General features: G+C 43.9%; 1 protein-coding gene across 1 annotated transcript in view; it reads right to left on the bottom strand.

The window, feature by feature from the left end:
- Nucleotides 1-21,177, bottom strand: part of LOC149203695 (uncharacterized) — a 54,708-nt gene extending 33,531 nt beyond the window's left edge. Inside the window, exon 1 of the mRNA XM_089401952.1 lies at nt 20,417-21,177. Within this exon, the coding sequence (XP_089258078.1) occupies nt 20,417-21,177 (761 nt within the window). The remainder of the gene's footprint in view (nt 1-20,416) is intronic.
- Between the last annotated feature and the right edge of the window lie 926 nt (nt 21,178-22,103).

The following is a 22,103-nucleotide window of genomic DNA, read 5'->3' as shown; positions in this document are numbered from 1 at the left end:
CAGAAGTTAGGAGCTTCTTAGGAGCAACACAATATTGGAGAAAGTTCATTTCTAACTTTTCCTTAATTGAAGCTCCCTTACATGCTTTAACAGGATTGAGCAAGGTGTTTCAGTGGGGAGGCAAATAGCAGAAAGCATTCGACACCTTGAAAGAAAAGATTAGTACAACACCTATACTAGCACTCCCTGATCTTCAAAGACCATTTGAGATCCAAATGGATGCTAGTGACTATGCCATGGGAGCAGTGTTGACACAGCACGGTAAACCCATATGTTATCATTCTGAGACATTTAATTTTGCAGTAGTTAAGTATCCTACATATTATAAAGAATTGTATGCATTAGTACAGAGTGTGAAAAAGTGGAAACATTACTTAATGGGCAAAGAGACAGTAATACATACTGATCATCAACCACTTCAATATCTACACTCCCAAACTAAGTTGCAGCAATCAAGACATTATAGATGGATGGGTTTTCTACAACAGTTTCATTTAGTAATTAGATATAAAAAGGGCATACATAATAAAGTTGCAGATATGTTATCTAGACCCTCTATAAATGCATCTACTATACTTAAGCATAATTTTGTGTTACATGAGGGCTACATTGAACAATATACTCAAGATATAGATTTCAAAGATGTATATGCAACGTTAAGTCAAGGCAAACGAGTAGAAGAACTAGATTATCATGTAAAGGACCGAGTCTTATATCATTGTGGCAAGCTATTCATTCCAAAAATTGAAAGAGTAAAGATAATTTGAGAAGCACACACTTCTCTAATATCAAGTCACTTTGGGGTAAGTAAAACAGTTGCATAGCTGCAAAGATTTTGTTATTGGCCAAAAATGAATGAGGTAGTTTCTAGATATGTAAGAGGGTGTACTATGTGTGCTAAAAGCAAGCCCAACAATAGAAAACTAGGCTTGTACACTCCATTACCAGTTCCTTCTCACCCTTGGGAAAGTGTTTCCATGGATTTTGTAGGAGGACTGCCTAAATCTAGGAAAGGTCATGATTATCTATATGTTGTTGCAGATAGGTTTAGCAAAATGTGTATTTTGATACCTTGTAATAAACAGATTACAGTTGAACAAACTGCAAAACTATTCTTTCAACATGTATGGGTTCATTTTGGACTACCCACTTCCATTGTATCTGATCGAGACACCCGATTTGTGGGGAAGTTTTGGTTAAGTCTGTGGGAATTGATGGACACCAAACTGAAGAAAAGCACAACTTTTCATCCACAAACTGATGGCCAGAAAAAAGTAGTTAATAGGACAATGATCCAATTACTTAGGGGATATTGCAGCAAACATCCTAAGCTTTGGGATGAACATTTATGTTATGTGCAACATGCTTACAATAGAGCCAAACATTCTTCTACACAAAGATCTTCTTTTGGGATCTATTTTGGTTTCACACCAAGGTCACCTTTGGAATTTGTCTTTGGTAAAGATACCACAATTGAGGGACACAGTGATGTGGACAAGGAAACTAGGTTCATTGAACAAATCCAAGAGATCCACTAGGCAGTACAAGAACAGCTGGAAAAGAGCCAAGACAAATACAAGGCAAGGCATGACAAGCATTAGATGGAGCATAGTTTCCAAGTTGGAGACCAAGTCTGGTTGTACATCAACAAAGACAAAATGCAAGGTGAAGGTAAAAAGCTAAAGCCTATCAGGTATGGACCTTTCAAGATACTTGAGAAAATTGGTGAGAATGCTTTTCGCCTTGATCTACCAGCTTGCATGCACATCTACTCAATCATAAATGTAGATTACTTGAGATTATTTTAACCTTCACTAATTGAGGATTCTGAAGAGTAGAGTCAATTGCCTTCTATTGATGACCTGTTACCTGAATATCTTAACGAATTGCAGGAAGACACTGTTTTGGACAGGAAGGTGAGGACGACGCATAGGGGAGATGTTGAGTACCTCAGAATTGGGCTCAAGGGTTCAAAGCCGAGTAGTGAAAAATGGATAGAGATTGAACAAGTGATACAATTGTATCCTCACTTAATCGATGCTTGGAAACCAACTTTTGGTGGTCCAAAAGCTTTTTCAGTGGGAAAGCCATGATTCGAATTAGATCCATGAAAAATTATTAGAGTTCTATGGCTTTATCAAATCAGGACAGACTTCAAAAAAACTTGTGGACAATGAGCTATCAGGAAGACCTCTGGACAGTCATAGTTTGTAGCCAGCAAGGCATGATGAGGACCTTGGTCAAAGTGCATTGACCGAGGCCCATGGAGACCGCGCAGGGAGCAAACTAGCAATTAGGAAGTCCGGATCAGAAAACGAAGGCCATTTCTGATGTAAATTGCGCTAATTATAAATCGTTGGGAAAAACCACTCAAGAAGGGAAGGCCCCGAGCGCTTTGTCACAAGGAAAGCCGAAAACCGTGGGAAAAGCGCTAAAGCGAAAGGTGGGTCCTGCGCTCCAAAACCGGCAGAATATCATAGGCATTTTGGGTGGTAAGCAGAATTGTGAGGAGACCTAATGATTCCATACAACAAACGATGCATGTTCAATGGATGAGAGATAAAACTGCCTCTCATCGCGGGCTAATGCCCAAGCAAGTCAACGATGCGATAAGAGCGAACACCGTAGGATTTGGGTGCTCCAGATCTAATGGCAGAGGATGCGCCTAATAGGAAACTGGATCTGGAGGGAGAATTAACCGATGACATATAAAAGTCTGAAGTTCGATTTGACTGCTGAGCTGGCGGATGAATTATTACACAGAGTAACTGAAATACCAAATTGTTTGAGGAAGAGATGGCACAGTTCGTGAGAAGACAAGTGGTCACTTCCCTGTGAGACGTTACACAGTGGTGATGACGTAGAGGCAAGGAACTCCAATCAAACAACAACAGGCGATCCGAAGGGGCGAAAGAGGAAACAAACAATCATGAGACATATTGGCTTTAAGCCATGAACACACAAAGAACAAAAAAAAAAAGAAAAAAAACATTGTCAGAAAGAAGAAAACAATGAAGAAGTAGATAGAAGAGATAGAAGCAGACACAGAGAGCCAAGCTAACCTACAGAGCTAAGGCAACATTGAGTAGACAAAAGGCTTGAGAGGTTCAAGCAATCCCTGTGAGGATATCTACCAGGAACTGAGTACCAAATTGGATTCATCCCATCAAGACCAGTTGAGGTTGAGACTTAGTAAGAAAGAGTCTGTGCACTCTAGTGGCTTGGGGAATCCAAGAACCACCCTACTAAGCATCATCTATTTTAGGAGACTCAATTTGAGCTCCTTGTTGTAAAAACTCTGCTTTAAGACACAATAAAAGAAGGCCACCACTGAAAGTTGGATAGGAGATGTAGCCCAAGAGGATTGGGTGAACTCCTTATTAATTTGTTGTGTTCTTGTATTTGCTTACTGTGTTTCTCTTACTGTTTTCCATTTCCCGTGTCTATGTATTTTGCAATCTTATCGATCTGTTGCCTAAGATAACATAGACACACACTAGCACATGAGTTTGTAATACCTTCATTCATTCATTAATTAACTGAGGTCACTCACGAGTGATTTTCAGATCATGAATGGTGGGAAAAATTGACTGATTTACTATGAGAAAATTGTAGTAAAAAAGTAAAAGAAAAACAACCAGGTGAAAAGATAAGGACATATCAGCAAAGTCAAAGAGTATCAATGTCAAAGAGTATCAGATGAAAGCCAAAAGTAAATGAAGCTTCCAACGTAAATGATTAAACAATAAAGTAGCATAAAGGGCTAAAACCAAACTACAAAGGCCAACAACACCACAATAAATGGGACAACATGAAAGTAGTTCAATAACTGTCTCTATCTTCTTGCAAGAAGACATTTTTATTTCCTGGATTAAATCTCAAGTTATCTTGAGATATTTTGTAATAATTTTTTTATAAATACTTCACAATTCGAATTATTTAGGATGGATTCTTAGACATTTCTATAGACTTCTTGATCATAAGACTGTAAAGTTATTTATCATTGTCTGAGCCAACAAGTTGGATTGATGAATAAAGACAAGATATTTTATAAGATTCATGTGTTAAGCGAAGTGCAGACAAGTATTTTCTCATGTTTTTTTTTTTTCCAAAGAAAAAGCATAATTTTCATTAAGATTGTTAAGCAAATTACATGTTGTGTGCCAGCATTGTGTTATTATTTCTCTTACTATCTGATGATGGGGTTTTGTGTTACTTAAATATTACAAAATCCTTCAGTAACTTGAAGGTCCAAAAACTATGTACAAACTGTTTAGTGGAATGTTTTGCATATAATGAAAGCATGAAAAAACAAAATAAACCAGAGAGACCAAAAAGGGATTGATCCTGTCGATCAATCCCTAGCACTTGCCTCCACATCTATATATGGCCTGTGATAACTTGGAAGAAGTCACCATTCCTGTATTTCTGTATTATCCATTGTCCTCTATTCAACTACGTGACCTCTTTGGAAAGAAGGTCATCGACTTCATTCTTTTCCCTGTAAATGTGACAACAGACAAAAGATTCAAACTATGATTTAAGACCAATTGTTTCTTCCAACAAATCTTTGAGTGTGTGCATGTGACAATGATAAGATCCATTTATTCAGTTTATGATGAGCTGAGAGTCCCCAAAAATTTGGATTGAAGGGCAATGTTTTTCCAGGGTGAAAAGAAGTAAGTGTCTGAGGCTGCTGAGTTTGGCATAGTTGTTTGTGCCCCTTCCTAAATCCACTTTCAATTTTAAATTTACTACCTTTGACAAGTGTAGGATGGCTCCTCCCCCACAACCTTTGGTGCTGGCAGAGCCATCAAGGTAAGCCCAAGGCTGGTTCTTGTCAATAGATTTAGGGATAATGATTCGAGGGGCGAGGGGGGGAAGTGGGTCTTTTTCTTTGGGGAGAGAGTTGTAGATAACTAGGATGTTGTTGCACAAAGCAGCACCCAAAATATTTTTGTCTTGAAAGATTTTGGAATTCCTGGTGATCCAAATGCCCCAGCAAATGATAAGTGGCAGGTTTTTTTGTTTCAGAGTTGCTGATTTGGACAACCAAGTCTCCCACGCATCTTTGATATTGCTACTGGCCCACTGATAGGGAAAATTATTCCCTTGAGTGATTGTATTCCAGATCTCAACTGAAGCTGGACAATGAAGAAATAAGTGGTCCATGTCCTCGGTGGCAGAATTGCAGAGACTGCATCTTGATGATCCATGAATGTTGTGGTTAGCTAGGTTGATATCAGTGGGAATTTTGTTGGAGAGGATAGCCAGTGGAGGAGTCTCATTTTGTGAGGGGCATTCAGCTTCCAAAGAGAGCTCCAACACCAGCACTGAGGACCGGTGGCACGAGATTCGATTAAGGAATCAAAACTGACTTTGGGGGAGTAGTTTCCTGTGGTAGCCTTGGCCCATATAAGCCTGTCTTATCTATCTGAGATCTTAAAATTTGCTTCCTCCAGACCACCAATAAAGCCAGCCTAGTCCTCTCTCCATCTGTCACTGATGCCCAAAGTGTGAAAGTCCTTCCAATGCCTGTGAGGGGCTTCCGCCCAATCATCCGCTTGAATGTGAGCCAGGAGGGTATGACCTGTCTCACTGAGATCCCGTCTCATATCTTGAGGGAAGATGTGGACATTCTCGCTGCTAGCCCAAGGATCAACCCCTATCCTCATTTGAGTGTCATTCCCCATCTTCCAAGCCAGTCCTAATTTTATGATGTTCATTGAGTGAATGACTGTCTTCCAGATGATTGAGGCCCCCGAGTGGTGGTGCTGAGTACTACGGATCTAATCAATGGTGTACTGTGGAAAGATATACTTGTTGTAGATTACTTCGGTCCAGAGCCTATTTGAAGAGATAATTTGCCAGACCAATTTAGCTCCCAGGGCTTTTGTGAAATCTTGGGGCTCCTTTAGGCCCTAGCCTCCTCACTTTTTAGGTTTAGCTATTCGCTCCCAATTTACCCAGGCAAAGACTTTGTCGTTAGTTTGTTGCCGCCAAAGGAACTTGCGGCAGATCTGTTTGATTCTGTGGTGGATGCCTTTGGTTATCTAGTCCAGATACATCCAATAGATGGGGATAGCCTCTAGAACTGATTTTATAAGGGTGAGTCTCCTTTCCCTGGAAAGCCATCTCTGTTGCCAGATATTAATGCAACCTTCAATCTTTGCTATTAGCCAGGCCCAGTCAGCAATGTGGTATCCATTGGGTTTGAGACGAAACCCCAGGTATCTTAGGCCAACATCCAAATATTGTTGCACAAAAGAAAAATGTTGGGAGGCAAAGTGTTGCTCATTTAGATGGCTAGAGCTGAAAATAATCGTTGATTTTGTTGTGTTCGACTCCATTCCTGTTGCTTTTCAAAATAAAGTTAAAATTGCCTTGAAAGTAGAGGAGTCACTAAGTGACCCATTTAGAAAAATCAGAATATCATCAACAAAGAGAAGGTGAGAGATGGTGGTCCTGTCACTGATATTTACACCCCTCAGTGAGCCATTGTTCCTAGCTATAGATATAAGTCTGTTGAGACCTTCCATTATTAGTAGAAACAAGAGAGGGGAGAGAGGGTAACCTTGTCGGAGCCCCCTTTCAGCATGAAAAAAGTTTGAAGCTGCACCATTTATTAGGAAACTGAAGGAGACTCTAGTGAAATAGCTACCCACCCACTTGATGAAATGGTGGGGGAAGCCAATATGGGTTAGCATGACCTGAAGGTAGGTCCAGTTAACCCTGTCGAAGGATTTAGACAAATCAATTTTCAAAATAGAGGCTTTTATCGAATCAGATTTGATTGAATGGAGCATTTCATGTGTTGTCCCAATAGCTTCCTAGATATGACAATGGCTAAGGAAAGCAAATTGTTCTTTAGAGATCATTCTTGAGAGGATGGGTTTAATACAAAGGGTGATGATTTTGGAAAATATCTTATATATGTTGTTTCAGAGTGAGGTGGGTCTAAAATCATTAAGGGATTGGGGGTTGTCCCCTTTGGGGATAAGGGAAAGGAAGGTAGAGTTAAAAGCCTCAGGCATAACCCCAGTGATTCGGTAGTCTTCTGCAGCTAGCAACAGGTCTTGACCAATGAGCTCAAAAAAAGCAATGAAAAATTTTATTGACCAACCATTTGGCCTTGGACTTTTATCTTTGCCCATGCTTTTGAGGGTCACCTCCAGCTCAGCAAGAGTGATGGGGGCATTCGAAATCTCCTTGTCCTCTTCCTCGACAAAAAGAGGGATAACCTCGGTAACTTGGAGAATCTCTGCTATGTTAGCTTCCCTGGGTCTCTTGTAGATATCTGAGAAATGTCTGACCCCCAGGTCCACTAGCTGAGTGAAAGTGTTGGCCTCTCTTTCGTTTTTTTCCCTTAGGCACGATATGGTGTTGATGTTCCTCCTGCCTCTGGCGAACTGTTGGAAGAACTTGGTGTTTTCATCTCCCGCTTTAAGCTAGGTTACCTTGCTCTTTAAACTCCAAATCTCTTCAAATCTTTGAAGGAATTTATTTTTTTTCCTTTTCTAGATTGACCATATGGTCCTTGGAGTCGAAGGTGGAATAGCTCAACAAGCCTCGAGAGTCGAGGTGGGCCAACCCAGTCTCAATATTTGCCAGTTCCTTGTCCTCCTCCTATTTGTTATTCTTGATCTAGGCTATAGTTTCATGCTTTAGCTGATTCAAATTTTGAGTTATAGATGAACCTGGCGAGAGCCCCTCTTCCTTGTTAAAATGTGTCCAACTCTTGTTTACTAGGTCTTGGAAACTAGCATCTCCAATCCATACAACATTGAATTTGAAAGGGGAACTTGACTTCTTGGCCTCATCTTCTAGATCTAGAAATGTAGGGGAGTGGTAAGAGCAGCTCCCCATTCCGACCCAATGTCTAATACCCCCAAGCCTGTTGAGAAGATTGGGCCTAATGAGGAAGCGATCAAGACGATGGGCCAGGGCATGTTCCCCTATTCGGCGATTTCTCCAGGTATGCACTTTGGGAGTCGAATCGAGGCTAAGGAGTTCATGGTCATCCAGAAGCTTCTCAAAGTAGCCGGTAAGGGTGTCTGATTGGGTTCTGTGTCCCTAGGATTTGGCCATCCCCAGGGAAAAGTTAATATCTACCCCAATAATAATGTCATCTGACTACATGAAGTCCTATTGGAGGAGGTTGTCCTAGAAAGCCTCCCTATGATGGCAAGGCCTGTAGATGTTTATGATTCTCAGAGAAGCGAGGGGCGAGTTTGAGATGATATTTGCACCCAAGAAACCTTACCCGCCCCAAGCATTGAAAACTTTGACTATGTGGTTGTTAAAACACAGAACGAGTCCACCCGATTGACCTTTAGCATCCAGGTAGAAGAAACTCCAGTTGGGCAGAAATTTTTTTAGAGTATTATGGATCAATACTCCATCACCCAGAGTTTCTTGGAGCATTAGAAATTCCAGGTTATGAGAGTGACATAGTCTTTTGAGAGCTAGTTTTTTGTTGAGGCTGGCTAGTCCCCTACAATTGAAAGAGAAGCCTTTCATGGGATCACTGAGGCAGGGTTCCCCTTTGCTCTAAGGACCTAATCTATGGGAGTTTGTATGCCTATGGCCACCTCAATGTTGGCTCTTTTAATGGCTTTGTAGATGTGGGATTGTTTGCCCCTTGGGGCTTTCGGGGGAGGGGGGGGTAGTGGGTCATCCTCCAATCCGTAGGCATGGAGGGAAGGGGTAATGTATTGCAGATTGTAATGGTGGGAAGAGGAAAAAGTTGAGGCCCCAGGGGTATTATTGATAGGAAGGTGGCTGAGGGTACAGGGGGAGGGAAGGGATAGGGAAGGGGCTGAAATCAATGGGCAAGTAATTTGGCTCAACTTGGGGAGGGGGGCGATTAAATTCGAAGTAATCAGACTAGATAAAGAAACATCAAAATTATAAATAGATGGAGTAATAGAGATATGAGGAGAGGAGGTACCCATGAATCCCACACCTTCTTTGGAGCAGGACCTGGTGCTCGGTGCCGCAAAATGCAAGGAGTTAGGTCCAGGGAGGCTGGAAGGAGTAGGAGGCCATCTACTGGTGTCCTAAGATAGCCTAGACTGCATGTATGAGATCTCTACCATTCCCAAATCCATTTGAGTTTTTGCTGCAACTAACCTTCTTGGTGAGGATGGCCTATGCCTTGTGACTAGGGACAGTCCTTGTAGAGATGGCCAACCTCGTGGCATTTCCAACACCTGAAGGGGATACCCTAGTAGTCCAATTCCTGCCAGCGAGTTGTGGAGCCCATGTGAAACTAATAACTCTCCACTAGGCCGTCCCTGGTGTCCAAATAAACTAAGATGCGATCCATCGCCAGAGTACCTGTATCCATGTAAGATCTGTCATGGTCGAGGTATGTGCCTACTTCGTCCCCGATGATCCTGAAGATATCCTCCAACTAGAACTGAAGCGGGAGGCTAGGAAAATGGACCCAAATCAGCCCTGCTCCTAAACTTTCCTTTTGAGGGTTGAAAAGAGTGGACCATTGCTTTAGGAGAATTGGGGTCATTTCAATATGCCAGAAGTGGGTGAGAATCTAGTTGACATCTTATGGTTTGTCAAAGATAAGGGCAAACCAGCCTCTAGAGAGTGCCAGTACTGTAGGTAATTATAGAAAAATGTTTCCCCATACCTCCATGGTCCATTTCTTCAGTCATCCTAGTGTGTAGTTCCAGCCGCAGACTCGCCCAACTAAGACCATATTCTCAGTTAGGGCTTCCTTGTCCATACCAATGCCTTCTCAAAAAACCAGATATCTTCCTTGTTCTTGGGTTTTTGAGAGCTTAGATGAATTAAAATTTCTTTTCCTAGGATTCAGGTGGTCCAGTTGGATGTTATCTTCTCTGCGTGGGCTGAGTTCAGGGTCCGAGTCCCTTACCTCCTCTCTGTTTGGGTCATTATTTACAATGCCTTCAAAGAACCCTCAGGGTTGGGGTTTTTCATTAAAATTGTCTAACTGCGTTTAAGCCTGCGAGCATTCTGGATGGTTGTGCCGGTTGTTTGGACTGCAATGATCACTGTGAAGCTCAATAGTTCCGAGAAATGGTTCGTCTTGAAACCCTAGGCAGAGACCCTCACCGCCTTGAATAGCTTCTATGACCTGGTGCTGGTTGTTCCAAGCTAGCAGGTCGGTTGGAGATGGGATAAAAAGAAAAGGGGTGGAAGAACCCTCAATAGGGTTTATAAATCCCTCGATGATCGTTGCTCTTGGTTGAAAGATATCCAATCTTGAAAAGGAAGTTTCCATGTTTGCCAGTCCATAAATTCCTTTGTCAACCTGATTTGTCGGTGCATTGTCTGTTCCCAAAACAACCCCTCCTTGCACCAACGGATGGGAGGCCACGGAGATTTTGGGTTCTAGGCAGTTTTCTGATGTATAATCCAAGAGTTCCTCCTCGTAAACCTCTTCCATTATGGAGTTAAGGGGTTGGTGGGGTTAGGGCACGGGAGCACGAGGTAACTGCTCAAGGTGAAATGAAAAACTGTTTAGATATCACGCAGTGAAAACCTACTACCCTCAACCCGCAGGTGTTACTGTTACAGGTCTTTACCCATGACAATTAGAGCTCGGGACTTGTGGAGCAGTTGGTGATCCGGATTTAAACAGGAACGCAACAAATTACAGAGATAACCATATACACAAAGATGCAGCGGAAATAATACTTCATTTCATTAATGGAAAATACTGAAATATGCTTACAACCAGAAATGGAAATAAACCAGCTAGGGCGATGGTAGCTTATCTCTGAGAAGAGATGTGATGGCTACATGCCTCTGAACTGTGTTACAATGAGGCTCGAAGGCCTATTTATTGTTGAGAAACAATGGAAAACCCTTAACATTCCAAAACCTAACCCTAGGAGATGAAACGCCAAACTGTGGGCCCCGTTTGGGGGTAAATTGGTACATCAACTTCCCGGGGTCGTAATTTTGGCATATGATCTCCGTTTGACGCGTACAATAGCTCATTAGAAAGATCTATCCAAGCACTATCATTGTTGGAACAGGCAACATCGGTCCATCCCATGGACCCATGTTGCCCCCAGATTCCCCAAAAAACGTCGTTTAGGGCCTCAAAACGGCTCCGGAAGTTCAGGACCCGAAAAAACTGCTAAAAATAGTAAGTTGTGCTACAATTAAGGAAACTGAAAATGCTGAGAAAGACAATGGTGGGGGTCCAGGTGGACTTGGCAGGTGGCCACCAATATCCACCTAGATCATTCCTCCCCCCTTAGGAAGCAATGGTCCCCATTGCGTTGAGCTCCTCCATGAGATGAGGAAACTTCTGCTGAACTTGTTCCCTGGTGAGCCACTTGCCCTGCTGAAGGATTTGGCCTGCTTTGACAACTCGATACAGTTGGATATTCTGTTGGCGAGTGTTCTTGATCTGTGTGTCCATGATCCGATCAGTTGCAACTTGTTCCATGCAATCTAGATTTAATTCTGTGGGTTTGAGCTATTCTGCAATGTCGGATGTGTCTAGCAATGGTGGAAAGTATGGCCGAAGGCGGTCCACATTGAACATTGGGTGCAGGCCAAGGAATGGGGAATGCTGAGCTCAAATGCATTGTCTCCCATAGCCTTAGTAATGGTGTAAGGACCATATCGGAGTGGTCTCAATTCCAATAGGCTCCAGTAAGGCGTTCCTTTTGCAAATGCAACCAGACTTTGTCGCCCACCTGAAACTTGTGTGGCACCCAGTGTTGATCATGTCGCTGCTTGTACTTGGCATTTGATTTCTCAAGAATGTCATGGACCTGCTGGCGAATATGTTGGATGCGCTCAATGAAGCTGGTGGCCTTATCTGTTTTGGACTGGACATGAGCTGAATTCATGTGAGTAGCTGCAAGGGGCATGGCCACATCAATGGGGCATAGTGGCTGGAATCCCAAACCCACCTGAAAAGGGCTATGGCCAGTGGAGCTGTGAAGAGCTCGGTTGTAGCTGTGCTGAACATAGGGGAGGCTCTCGTCCCATGTGCGTGGATGATTTGAGTTATACATGCGCAGAATGTGCACAATCATCCTGTTGACAACCTCTGTCTGGCCATCAGTTTGAGGATGGAAGGCTGTGGACTTCGTGAGTTTGGTGTCCAGCATTGACCAGAGACTGGACCAAAATGTGCTGAGAAACCGACTGTCCCGATCTGAGATGATAGGCTGTGGGATCCCAAAGTGCACCCACACTCGTTCAAAGAAGAGTTTTGCAGTGGCTTTTGCTGTGATATTCTTCTTGCAGGCCATCATAATGGCCATCTTCGAGAACCTGTCGACGACCACAAAAACACAGTCATTTCCATGCTTAGTGGAAGGAAGGCCTGACATGTAATCCATGGAGATGGATTCCCAAGGTCGACTAGGGGTAGGCAACGGGGTATAGAGGCCGTGCTTCTTAATGGTCGGTTTGGCAATGGAATAGGCAGTACATGATCGGATGTACTTCCCAACATCCTGTCGAAGATTCGGCCAATAGAAATAATTTTGCAGTACTGCCACTGTTTTCTCAACCCCGAAATGCCCAGCAGCCCGACTGTAGTGTGCTTCCCAAATCATCTTGGCACGCTCGCTTGAAGGAACACAAAGGTGACCGAGGTGGCATAATAGGGCATCCTGGAGGTGAAAATCTGCAACATGCCGACCCTCCAAGAGTGTCTGGTATGTGTGGCCAAATTCTGGGTCGCTTTTGTAGAGAAGTGGCCAATCAGAAGGCTCGTGCCCACAAGAGTTGAGCACGGTGGTTAGCGCCATGATCGGTGGCCGACTGAGGCAATCTGCAACATTATTGGTGCTGCCCTTTTTATCCTTGATATTCAAGTGAAACTGCTGCAGGTATGTAGACCACTTCTGATGGCGATCATTCTGCAATTTCCCTTGGGTCTGTATGAACTGCAGAGGTCGGTGGTCTGTGTGGATGACCGTTTCCTTCCCCAAAATGTAATGCTTCCATTGTCGGCAGGCCTGTACAATGGAATACATCTCTTTATCATAAGTGGGGTACTTTCGGACTGTGTCTGAAAGTGTTTCACTGTGATATGCCACTGGATGTCCATGTTGAGTAAGGACTGCCCCAATAGCATAGTCAGAGGCATCTGTCTCGACCTCAAATGGTTGTTGTAAATCTGGTAACGCGAGCACTGGTGTCGTGCAGAGGCAATCCTTCAACTCCCTGAATGCCTTCTGTTGAGATTCAGACCAAAAGAATTTTGCTTTCGCCCCGCCCTTGGTGACCTGACTCAAGGGCCAAGAAATATGGGAAAACCCCAACACAAACCTGCGGTAGAAGTTGGCAAGACCTAGAAAGCTGCGGAGCTCTGTTAGAGTGGTTGGAGAGGGCCAATCCCGAATGACTTGGATCTTGGCTGGGTCGACATGCACCCCCTGTTCATCAATGATGTATCCCAGATACTGAACCTGGGTCATGCCAAAAGTGCATTTCTCCAAATTGGCACATAGCTTGTGTTGCCGCAGTGTTTGGAGAACCTGTCGGATGTGGTGGAGGTGCTCTTCCCAACTCTGGCTGAAGATCAGAATGTCATCCAAGTATACCACTACAAAGGAGTTGGTGAACGGCCGCAAGATGTCATCCATTAGCCTCATAAAGGTTGTAGGAGCATTCGTCAATCCGAAAGGCATGACCAACCATTCGAAGAGGCCCTCCTTGGATTTGAAGGCAGTCTTCCACACATCGGAGGGTTCGATTGGTACCTGGTGATATCCTGACTTCAGATCGATCTTGCTAAAATATTTCGCCCCCTTTAGTTGGTCTAGGAGGTCATCAATCTGCGGGATCGGGTACCTATTACGGACAGTGATCTTGTTCAGCGCCCGATAGTCAATACAGAGTCTCCACGTCCCATCTTTCTTCTGTACCAACACGATCAGGCTCCCACAGGGCGATGAACTCGGACGGATGTGACCTTTCTGTAGGAGCTCCTGAATCTTCCTCTTGATTTCATTGTTCTCCAAAACGGAGCGCCGATAAATTGGTCCATTGGGTAGCGGCGCACCTGGGGTCAGATCGATGGAGTGCTTGACTTGACAGTGCAGAGGAACCCCTGCCAGGGAGGTGAAGATGTCCTCGTACTCCTCCACAACCTTGTCCATCTGTAGTTGTCGTGCAGAGGGACCCCGTTTGGAGGCCGCGGCCACTGTCTTCTTCTTTCCTTGAGGGCGTATCATCAGGAAAACAAATTTCCTGGTTTTGGAAATGATCTTACTGCATTGTTTTGCAGTAATCAAAGAGATGGTGGCAGGTGGTGCTACCTCTGGTATCCTGAACAACTTATTTCCCAATGTAATAATAACAGCACGGGGCCTTGATTCATACATAGCATGTCGCTTCCACAAGTATGGTTGTCCTAGTAATACATCACAAACTTCAAGGGGCGCAATGTCACACAATACCTCATCCGTGAAGGGCTTGATGTTGTATGGAAGGCGACACTGCTGGCTCACGCGAAGATCTCGTCCTTGGTGAAGCCACCCAATGGTGTATGGTTGTGGATGTGCTGTGGTCGGTAAGCCCAACCGCTTCACGACCTCTACCGAAATGAGGTTCTTTTGACTCCCGCTATCAAAAATGAACTGTATCGGGGAGCCCTTTACCCACATCTGGGAGTGGAAGAGACGCTCCTCCTCCTCTGGATCTTCGGGTTCATTTTTCTGGATCTTTGCGGTAGCAACAGTGGCGCTGGGATCCGCATCAATGATCTGCTTCCCTTTTTCATACCCCTTATCGGGTTCTGACTCAGAGTCGGAACATGCATCTGATTCTGAAACCTTTAGCTCAGCCACCAGTGACTGCTTGGCCCGACACTCACTTGTGTTGTGAGTGGAGCTCTTATGGAACTCGCACCATTTTCCAGTGTCCTTTCTCGGCTTCGCGGCGCTGTTCTTTGCTTGCAGCTTCGGCTGGTTGTCTTGGGCTATCCCGCCTTGGCTTTGTCCTTTGTTCTGTGGTTTAGGGGCACCTTTCCCCTGCTTTGGATTCGCAAATCCAAAGTCTCGCTTCTTTTGTTTAAACTTCTTCTCGACCTTGACGGTATATCGGTATGCTGCGCCGAGCGAGGGGATGTTTAGGAATTGTATTTCTTCCTGGATGTACTTGTGCAAGCAGCCACGGTATTTGAGTATCAAATTTTGCTCCGAATCCTTGATACCCAACTTTGTGCGAAGGGTATGGAAAAGATTGGTGAACTCCGGCACGTCTTGGTCCCTTCCCTGCCGCAGCGTGGTCCACTTTATGTATTCATCCTCATAGCTTCCGACAGGGTAGTACTGCTCCTTGATGGCATCCCGGAACGAATCCCAGGTGGGTGCGGCTGAAAATAGTGAGCCAGTACTTTCATCCTTCTGCTCGCAGTAGGTTTCCCACCAGTCCTTGACGTGGGGGGCTGCTTTGAGAAGAGCAAAAACAATCTTTTCCCGACTCGAAAATTCATGAACAGAAAAATAACCCTCTAGCAGATTTAACCATTTATCTACGGCATCTGCGTCTATCTGACCCTCGAATATGGGGATTTAAAAATTAACTTGTACCTTAAAGGGTGTGGCGTTTCCAGAGTAGCTGCTGGAAGCCGATGCGTTGCTTCTGGGTAGCCGCTGAAGGATCTGGGCGAAGCTATCCATCATCGCGTTCCGTTGTCGCTCGAGGGCTTCTTCGAGCAAGATTTTGATGGGATCTCCTGCCCCCTCGTCTTTCTTCTCGTCCGCCATGGGAGGCCGTCGGGATTTGCGAGGCTGGTCTTGCAAAGGTTCAACCAGTTCAAGCCCTAACTCCTTATATCCCGACCTTGTTGGGGACATGCAAAGAAAAACAGAGAAAAAGCAGACCGCTCTGATACCACTGATCCGGATTTAAACAGGAACGCAACAAATTACAGAGATAACCATATACACAAAGATGCAGCGAAAATAATACTTCATTTCATTAATGGAAAATACTGAAATATGCTTACAACCAGAAATGGAAATAAACCAGCTAGGGCAATGGTAGCTTATCTCTGAGAAGAGATGTGATGGCTACATGCCTCTGAACTGTGTTACAATGAGGCTCGAAGGCCTATTTATTGTTGAGAAACAATGGAAAACCCTTAACATTCCAAAACCTAACCCTAGGAGATGAAACGCCAAACTGTGGGCCCCGTTTGGGGTAAATTGGTACATCAACTTCCCGGGGTCGTAACTTTGGCATATGATCTCCGTTTGACGCGTACAATAGCTCATTAGAAAGATCTATCCGAGCACTATAATTGTTGGAATGGGCAACATCGGTCCATCCCATGGACCCATGTTGCCCTCGGATTCCCCAAAAAACGTCGTTTAGGGCCTCAAAACGGCTCCGGAAGTTCAGGACCCGAAAAACTGCTAAAAATATTAAGTTGTGCTACAATTAAGGAAACTGAAAATGCTGAGAAAGACAATGGTGGGGGTCCAGGTGGACTTGGCAGGTGGCCACCAATATCCACCTGGATCAGTTGGACTCCCAAAACCATAAAAAACCAAAAGCGTGACAGTGGAGGGATGGAGCCGGGGGTCGATGCTTCGCGAAAATGGGCAAGCCGACAGAAAGGAGCTGTGAGAGCTGACACCTACCAAGGAGAACCTGCTTGCTTGGTTGTAATTATTGGATGAATATAGGAAAACAAACCATGTTTTAGCATATGCCAACTGTGAAGAGTTAATGGCTGGTAATGAGAATCCACCCGAGGTTGAATCTCTTCGTTTCCTCCCTAGTTTCCACATCACTGCTCCACCCTTTTTCTCATGTTATTGTTATCTTTCTTAAAGTTTTTTTTTTTTTTGACAATAACGGTTATATTTTTATTTAGGGCGGCAAAATGGCTGCCGCAGGCTCTTACAATGCAGCATTGACAGAGAAAGGATTCTCATGGTTAGCTGTTTTGACATGCTGTCAACGAGATCAGAAGACAGAGCACCGAGCAGGTTCATCACACTTTAAGATAATACCAGTGACCAGGATCAGATCAGGATCAGATGTTTGTTTGCTTCGCCAAGAAGAATGTCCCACAGAGATGAATGTTCCGCATAGATGAATGAGATGTTGTCGGGCAATGGACATAGCAACGCCCAAGGCCAGAGGACTTCCCTGGGCATTCCCTGGACGAGCAAAACATAAGCGGGCCGGTGCTAATGATGAATCCGCGTATACTTTGGAGAGTATGCTTATGGAATGAAGAAGCTCCAACGCCCAAAATTGCAACCCTCAGATATACAAGTCAAATTGCCGCCTTTCGGAGATGAAGACTTTGAGATTGGTGTAAACGGTATTCAGGTGTGAGAACAGAGCAGGTTCTAATCTGGAGCTGATAAGACATCTTGATGGTCGTTTGTGGACGCTTTTGAACCTAAAGCTCTGACAGGAGACAGAGTCCATTGACGGAAGATTGACTGAAGATGAATAGGCCTGAGATCATAAATTTAAACAGATTGATAATACACTGAGGAGAGATCCCGGATATCAGAGGAAAGAGGAGAAGAGTATTAACCCTTGGCGCAATTAGGAACAGAGGTCCGATCAGCAGAAACATCAGGGAATGGAACAGGAGGATTCCATTGAGTTGACCACCAGAGATCTTCGATTACAGAGGGAGCCAAGATTGGCCTCCATATCAGCTTGAGAATTGAGATTTCTTAATATGTGGTAGTAGGAGATTTTGTTGAACTTGGGCAATAAGAGCTGGATTTTTTTGATAACAGTGGCTAAATGAACTTGATGGGGAGTCTTATGAGAGGTCATCGCCTGGATGATGAGTCTAGAATCTCCAAATACACACAGAGAGAGGATATTTCGATCGATCACCAGATTCAGCTGCTGCCATAGTGCGAGAGCCTCCGCTCTGTTATTGGTTTCGACGCCCAGACCCCAATGGAACCGCATTTCTGTTGAACCTCCAGAACTCAGAAGAACCCCACCACTGCCAGCAAGCCCAGGGTTTCCTTTAGAAGCCCCATTGAATAATAAACAGTGATCATTTAGGGCTGATCTCCACTTGATGAACTCCAGTTCCTACATCCTAATCTCCCAGTTGGCATGGGCAAGTGCAGGAGGAATGGACCTTTCCTTCAGATTCGGAACCAGTTCTTGAAACCATTGCTCCTCTTCTTTGACCAGTCTCATTTCATTCCTTGAAGTAGTATTGGCTTCCAAAGCCTCGCCTAGCAGAGCTTTGATTTTAGAAATAACTCTTGTAGAATTGCAGCTTTCTCCTCTGAAAATTCTATTATTCCTCTCCAACCACAGCTTCCAGCAGATAAATTTAGGGATCCACATCCAACTTGTTTTGAGAAGACTTTTTTTTTTCAGGCAAAAGGGAGATAGGCTAGCCCAAGTTTGGAGCAGAGAAGGAATGCTGTCTGGGAGATCAAGATTTGCTGGTAACCTCAGAACTCCCCTCCAGACTACCAAAGCAAAGGGACAAAGCAACAGTAGATGATTGACATTTTCTTCATCAGACAAACAAAGGGGGCATCTGGAAGGCCCTTCCATCCCTCTTCTTCTCAAATTATCTCTGGTGAGAATGCTATTGTGCGCAAGAGTCCAACATAAAAAGTCAATTTTGGGGAGAGAGGGAAAATCCCATATAAATTTCCATTGAGCTGGGTCAGGAGGAGCACAAGGGACAGCCGTCATTCTTTTATAACCTTCGGTAGCAGAGTAAGAACCTGAAAGGGAGCCCCAACCTCTTTTGTCTTTAGAGGTGGCCTTTGAAGGAGATTTGCCTTGAAGCAGATCTAGCAATAGTGAAGCTTCCCCCTGCAACATAAGAGGAACCTCCCCCAGATTCCAACAGTCCCAGAGTCTATCTGGGTCATTCTTCCAGATAGATATATCCCACAGGGTGTGCAAATTGGAGGACTGAAGCCAAGCTTTGATATTTGCTAGACCATCCACTTGATTCAAAGGTTGATCACCCAGAATCGAGTCTTCCCATATTTTGATATTTCTCCCATTACGAGGGATCCAGTAAAGATGATGGCTGAATTCCTCCATAGCGGAGCTACAAAGATTGAAGATCGGAGATCCTTTTAAAGATCTTGGAGGCTTATCCAGGCATCTCAAGCGTTGCCCTTGGAAGTATTTCTTCCAAATGACTCTTTTGCTCCAACTAGAGTTTCCGGAGACCAAATTCCACAATATTTTGGATCCCAAAGCAAGATTTTGAGCAGCCAAGTTGCACAGGTGGAGGTCGCCTTCCAAAAGAGGTCTCTTGAGAGTCTCCCAGTTCACTAAATGGAGCCTTCTGTTGTTGTTGTTCCCACCTTCCCACAGGAATCTTCTCAACAGGCTGTCCATTTTGTTGAGAAAGGTTTTGGGGGCAAGGAGAACAGAGTGTTGATATAGAGGCATACTTATAAGAACCGACTTCATAAGGATGACTTTCCCTGCATTATTCAGTCAAGAGGCACCCCAAGCTTGGATTATGATCTTTAACTTATCTAGCAGCGGCATCTAGTGAGCAACTTTAGGATTGGATTTGAAGATTGGGATCCCGAGGTATTTAAATGACTCCCAATTTCGAATTCCATCCATTTCTAAAAGTCTTGCAATATCAGACAGCTCCTTGTTCGAGCAGTTCCAGCCATAGATTGAGCATTTCCGGTAGTTAATTTTGCTGCCTGAGAGCAACCTGTAAATGTCTAGCTCCTTCTTAAAGGATCTGGCAGAGATTATGTTGGCTCCTCCAAGCAGCAAAGTGTCATCTGCGAACTGTGCATGATTGATGTCCTTCACCTTGTGAGTCATTCTGAGGCCAGACAGGATTTGAATCTTCTGATTATGATCAAGCTGGAAATTGAGTACTGAGGCCTAAATAGCATATAGGAGTGGAGACAAGGGACATCCTTGTCTAAGGCCCCTAGAGGCTTGGAAGAAGTCAGTTGAGCGGCCATTGACCAGTGGCGCGATCCATGGCGAGGCAATACAAACATTCACCCAGTTTATGAAGGCTGTTGAAAAGCCGAACTTCTTCATCACATTGAACAAAAAATCATGTCTCACCCTATCGAATGCGTTAGCTAGATCGAACTTAATCACCAATCCTTTCTCATTTCTTTGGCAGCTAGAGTGGACCGCTTCTTGCACCAACACAATGTTGTCCAATATCTTTCTTCCTTTTATGAATCCGCCTTGATTTTCAGGGATGATGGCTGGCAAAATATTCTTTAGCCTGTTGGCGATTATTTTGGAGACCAGCTTGTAACTTGAATTGCACAAGGATATGGGCCTAAATCTGCTGAATTCGGAAGCGCCTTTCTCTTTAGGGATCAAGGCTAGAAAGGCCGAATTGATGCCACCGCCCAGCTTAGCACAATTCTGGGACTTTCTGACCATTCTCAATAAATCTTATTTAATTGTCGACCAACAAGTCAAGAGAAACCTGACAGTGAACCCATCAGGGCCTGGGGCTTTATCAGGCTCCATGAAATCCAGAACATTCTTAAGCTCGTCCAAGCTAATCGGAGCAGTCAACATAGCATTGTCCGAATCCTTAACGCTCTTGGGAATTAAATCCATTGGGTAGGCATGAGGATCTATAGGGGTTTCTTCAGGAGCCGAATAAAGATCTTTGAAGAAGGAATAAGCAGCTCTCTTAATGCCATCGAAATCCTTAACCACCGTGTTTTGGTAATGTATCTCAGAAACTGATTTGAAGTGCTTTCTAGCTTCGGCTTGTTTATGAAAGAAGCCGGTATTCTTCTCTCCGGACTTTAACCATAGATTCCTAGACTTCTGTCTCCATAATTCTTCCTCCTCCTTGCTATATCTGTGTACCTCTTTTTGCAGCTCGACTTCTTTTTGGAGAAGATTTTGTGTTACAGGACTCTGCTCCACAGCTATTTGATGAGCAGCAAGACTGTTGAGAGATTCTTTTCTTTTGGCAGTAGGTGTTTCCAATCTTTTTGCCCACTCCTTAAGACTTCTTTTTAGTCCCCTGATTTTCTCTTCCCACACAAAGAATGGAGAACCATGGACAGGCCTATTCCAGGCTTCAGAAACCACTTCTTGGAATCTGTCTTGCTGAATCCACAGAGGAATGAAACGAAAAGGGATGGGGTCTAAATTACCATCCTGAGAAAGCTCGAGGAGGATGGGCTTATGATCAGAAGTGAGATTTGGTAGAATTTTAGAAGTGGCCATAAGACCGCATGTCAGGAAAGAAGAGTGGACTAGGAATCTATCCAAACGGGCAACAATGTGGTTGGGGGCTAATCTTTTGTTGGACTAGGTGAATTTTCCTCAAGACGGTTTAATATCCTCCAGATCCCAGCCCAACATAATATCTTCAACCCATTCTAGCCCCTGGATTGGCAGGTAAGTGCAGGGGAGTATATTGGTTTGCCATGGTTGCAAAAATAGATGTGACAACTGGGGAAGTAGGGATAACTATGGGAATGTGTGTTGTAGATGGGGGAGTGGAAAGGGTAGTTTGAGGTGCTGATGGTAAACTTGGAGAAGCTGTAATAATCACAGAAAGGTTTGTGTTCTTTCAGAGGTAAGCTCAGATTGAATGGAGTTCTGCAAATGTCTGTCAAGGTGTGAAGTAACAACTTCAATCTGCAAATTTTCAATGAATATTGGATCTTGAACTGTGTGGGTTAAACCAGATTCTGAAAAGGTAACAAATAAAGAGTTTTCAAAATTCTCATCAAAAGGTTCGTCCTCAGGGTAGATCCACTTCACAGGATAGGATCTTGATCTATATAGAGGCCGAGAACTAGCAGAATTTTCTTGGCTCTCTTGTCTTCTGAGAATCCTAGGAATCATATTAGGATTTTCAAAAACAGGTGGTGGATTTGGATCAAGATTCGATCTAGTGTAATGAATCCCTTCTGAAGCCAGGTTTCTAGGTGTGTTTTTTGGTTTTTTTTCTTGAAATAGATTTGACAATACAACTTTAACAGCCTCTTCTAAGAAGTTTTAGATGTGGGAATTTTGAACCTTCTTAAAGACTTATTTAAAAAGAGGAACTGATCAAGTATTTGAAACCAACTATCCAATCTATAAGCTAGACCGGAGATAGACTGAAGGAGAATTCATTTACTTCTACAATTGCAAAGCAAAAT

This window comes from Pinus tabuliformis, chromosome 2_1 (genome assembly GCF_031772625.1).
Source record: "Pinus tabuliformis cultivar Carrire ecotype Pingquan chromosome 2_1, CPIR1, whole genome shotgun sequence".
NCBI lineage: Eukaryota > Viridiplantae > Streptophyta > Pinopsida > Pinales > Pinaceae > Pinus > Pinus tabuliformis.
The sequence above is the reverse complement of the archived record's forward strand: the minus strand, read 5'-3'. Positions and strand labels throughout refer to the sequence as shown.